The following is a 3,990-nucleotide window of genomic DNA, read 5'->3' as shown; positions in this document are numbered from 1 at the left end:
TAAATAAAAAACAAAAATCTCCCGTAACAATTTCACTTTTACTTTTTAAGAAAAAAACAAAAATTTCTACTAGCAATTTTAATTTTCTTTTAATTTAGAAAAAAGAATTGCACTTAGCGATTTCACTTTTTCCTCTGTATTCTGGTAAAATCCGAGAAAGCTCAGTATTTTTTATTTTCGTATATTTGTTAAATTAATAACTAATTAGAATTTTCTTTTTCCTTTTTGAAAAAATTAACTAAGTTGAAAAGAATGTCCCTCTCTGCCTTGCCATTCCCTTCACAAGCCTGCTCAATTATTATTGGTAATATCCCTTTCCCACATCAACACGAAATTTTCTGTACTTATATATACACAGCAAACGTCACACACACGGCGACACGGAAACTCCAAAAAAATAAAAAAAATAAAAAAAATCCATCTGTTTATTTAATTGAATATTTATTTATATGAAATGAATGGACGCAATTAAAAAGGCACCATTCTTATAAGCTGCCAGTTTTCTGAACCTGGTTTTGTTACAAATACAATTTGTAGTTGTAGGTCTCTTCGCCCCCCTTTCTTCTCTTCTTCTTATCTTGTGCCTTCGCGTGGCATGTATCAATTCAATTAAATCTCTCTTCCTTCTATGTCTAAAATATCATAACAGCATAAGAAGCATGACAACAAGCAAAGCAAGTAATGAAACTGCTGCTTCAGAACAACTCAACAACAATACAGAGTGTTGCATGTGCGGGGATCTTGGCTTCTCTGACCAGCTTTTTCACTGCAAAGTCTGCCAATTCAGATCTCAACACAGGTACCCAACATACACAATTCTTCCACTTTCAATTTTGTCTTGTGATTTAGGAAGAGTGTTAGACTGTTAGGTATTCCACTTTTAGACGTTGATTTTAATTATATATAGATTTTATAATTAAAATTATTGACTAAAATCACTGGAATATTGGTATTATTGAATTACCTGAAAATAACTGAAACTCTAGTATTTATGGGATTGTTGAGATTTCCTTTCTAATTTTTTTTTTTTTTGCTTCTTGAAATTGTTCAGATATTGCAGCAATTTGTACCCGAAAGATGAGGCGTGTGAAACGTGCAATTGGTGTTTGAGTCAGAAGAAAGAGGAGAGCACAAAAGAGAAGTCACCGAATTCGTCAAACTCTTCATCTTCTCATCACAGGAACAACGACGAGGGAAACAAGAACAAGAAGCTCATCAAGAAGCTCCAAATTCAGAAACCAATGATTAAGAAACCAAAGTCTCCGTCAGATCATCAGTCATCAAGATCACCACCACCACCATCGCCTTCACCGTCGGTTATGACACCGACACGGAAGAGAATCGTGACCAACCGTGCCTTGGAGGAAAGGCTGAGGAGGACCAAGTCAGAAGGAGTAATAGGGGCGGTTAGAAATGGTGGCGCCACCAAACAGGTCTTTAGGAATAAGGTCAGAAGGTACAAGCTTTTGGATGAGGTTTCAAGTTGAGTTAAGCAAACAAAACTTAATCAAAATAAAAAGTTTTTATATTTTTTATTTAGAAAATATCGTTCCATTTTAGAACTTTAATACATTGAGTATCCATGTAGTAAAAGTCGAAAGAATAGATACTTTTGAAAAGGAGGAGTACATAAAAAAAAAATGATGTCGATTATAGGTTTTTATTTTTATTTTCCAAAATTTCCCAAACAATGTATATAAATCAAAAGTGAAATAATGAATGAGCCATTGCAGCCCCACTTTCTCCTCAAAAGATTAGAACCTGGGAACTGGGATGAAATTCAGGATTTAGTATGCCAATTGAATACTGAATAATGCAGTTTGGACAATACTCTAGCAGAGTAATTAATCATTAATAATTTTTTCAAGAACTTTATAGATTTCTAATTTCAGTTTTACATATATTCAATCTATTTTTTCATTTAACTGACTCTCAGATTTAGAGTTTTATGTAATCAATCTGGTGAAGTGCCGCATCCAATAGATGGAGCGAATTGTTTTACATATTTGGAGAATTTAATTTTCAAGAAAGAAGTCTCTATCCAAAGTTGCCAAAAATGAAGTAAACACATTTACTTGAAATATTGACATGCTAAGACGTGTCGTACTATCTAAGATGTTATGTTAATATTCAATAGAATAAAATAATGGTAAATATTAAAATAGAAATTTTAAAAATTTTAATAGATTAAAATTAAAAAAATGTAGGAATTACAATTGAAATCAAGTATTTTACAAAAATAAATATTTAGTTAAGTCAATAATCAATATCAATAAAAGAGTCATGTGTCATCCCGAAAAATGGTTGGAAACTGTCTTTTATTCATTTATCCTGCATTATAATGTGAATGATATCGGTGATGAAGCAAGTGATACTAGATTGTTATAAAGTCTTGAGTAAGTCATGAATGATAGAGACACGTCATTGTTGTAAAGCAAAAAAGTCTAAAAGGAGAGCGTTTCTCAAGTTTGCTAGAAGTTTCTACGCAATATCACACACGCTTTGAGGTGGTGGGCCTTAGTTGGCCCTTCATACACAAGGATCTTTTAACTAATTTACCTTTTTTTTAACACAAAAAACAAACATGAAACAACACAATTAAATTAAAAAAATTAGAGGAATCAAATTTTTTATTTGAGTGCTAGACAAGCCACATTGAAGTTATTTATTATTCTGATGGTTACCTGAAATTAAGTTGTTTATTGGATCAAGATGTGGGATCTAGACTTTTTTTACCAACTTTCTTTAATGCTGAGGTGCTGCCGTCTGAATTTCTCGTGAAGAGGTGAGGAGGTGAGGGGTGTACCTGCAAGAGACTCCGATATCAAAGTTGGCAAGAGTTTTAGCGGATTTTTTAGTAGATTGGGTCTGAATATACTTGAGGGCGTGATAGGAAATTCCCGCATAACTACCGGTAAGTGCACCGAATCGTATCAAATAATATCACTGTAAGTGGGTTATCATTCCCACGAGTATTAATAGATTAAGCAATCAATGATTAATTGAATATTTTAGGTAGACAATTCATATTGGGATGATGAGCAATAAGTAATTTAAATGACTTAATAAAGAAGTAAATGAAAGCTATAAAATGACAAGAAAGTAAATGACGGAAATGTAAATAACTAAAAATTAAATTGCATGAATTAAATGACTGGTAATTAAATGACAAGAATTAAGAATGGAAAGAATAAGAGATGTTATATTCTCAGGATCAATAGCTTTCATCTCCTCTTCAATCATGCAATTATTGATCTCTTGACAAATAATAACTAATTGAACTCCAATTTCTTGGTAATTCAATCTCTCTTAACGTGATCATTGCCAATTCCTTGATCTAATTGCTTATGAGAAGAGATGAAGATTAGTATCTGATTTGGAGCCACACAATTTCATGAATCAAGCTACAGATTGATTATATGTCACATATCAATACCAAACCCAAATTCACAAGAATTAGGAGAAATATCTTCAAGCTCAATTCTACGATCCCTTTTCTAAGTTCTCATAAAATCAAGTTGGATTCAAATTATTTCCCAAGACATTTGAATCCTTAAGGTAAAGAACGAAGATTCTTTCTAAAGAAGCAATTGAAAGATGAATCGAAGATGAAGAGTAAATTACATTTGATCCATTGAAATACAATAGAGATCTTTCTCTCAATGAAAAGAATTAGAAACTCATAACTAAAGAATTACAAAATGGGTATGAGAGGAAATGGAAGAGAGGGAGAAAGTGAGAAGAGAGTCTGAAGACTCCCCTCCAAGGTGTGTATCTAAAGGTATCTAAGTCAGTGTCCACTATGAACTATTATATATCGTTGAAAAGCTCTATTCTAATGCCATTAGAAGCACTACATTTGGACATTTATAGCTCCAATTATCTTTGTTCGAGTGAGGAAAGGTCAGTCTGGCAGAAATGGCCCAACGTGCCACTTCCTAGACACGCCAACTCACATGTCAACTTTGAAGAAAATTGAGCACGAAGGCA

General features: G+C 32.8%; 1 protein-coding gene across 1 annotated transcript; it reads left to right on the top strand.

Annotated features, from left to right (window-relative positions):
• Window positions 1-463: 463 nt before the first annotated feature.
• Window positions 464-1,799, top strand: LOC107459249 (uncharacterized). Its single transcript, XM_016077470.3, has 2 exons — window positions 464-799; window positions 1,052-1,799. Exons 1-2 carry the CDS (start codon window positions 660-662, stop codon window positions 1,485-1,487), a joined length of 576 nt encoding a protein of 191 aa, XP_015932956.1. The 5' UTR covers window positions 464-659; the 3' UTR covers window positions 1,488-1,799.
• The last annotated feature ends 2,191 nt before the right edge of the window (window positions 1,800-3,990 follow it).

Source organism: Arachis duranensis, chromosome 7 (genome assembly GCF_000817695.3).
Source record: "Arachis duranensis cultivar V14167 chromosome 7, aradu.V14167.gnm2.J7QH, whole genome shotgun sequence".
NCBI lineage: Eukaryota > Viridiplantae > Streptophyta > Magnoliopsida > Fabales > Fabaceae > Arachis > Arachis duranensis.
Note: the sequence above shows the minus strand (reverse complement) of the source record. Positions and strands in the feature narration are given on the sequence as shown.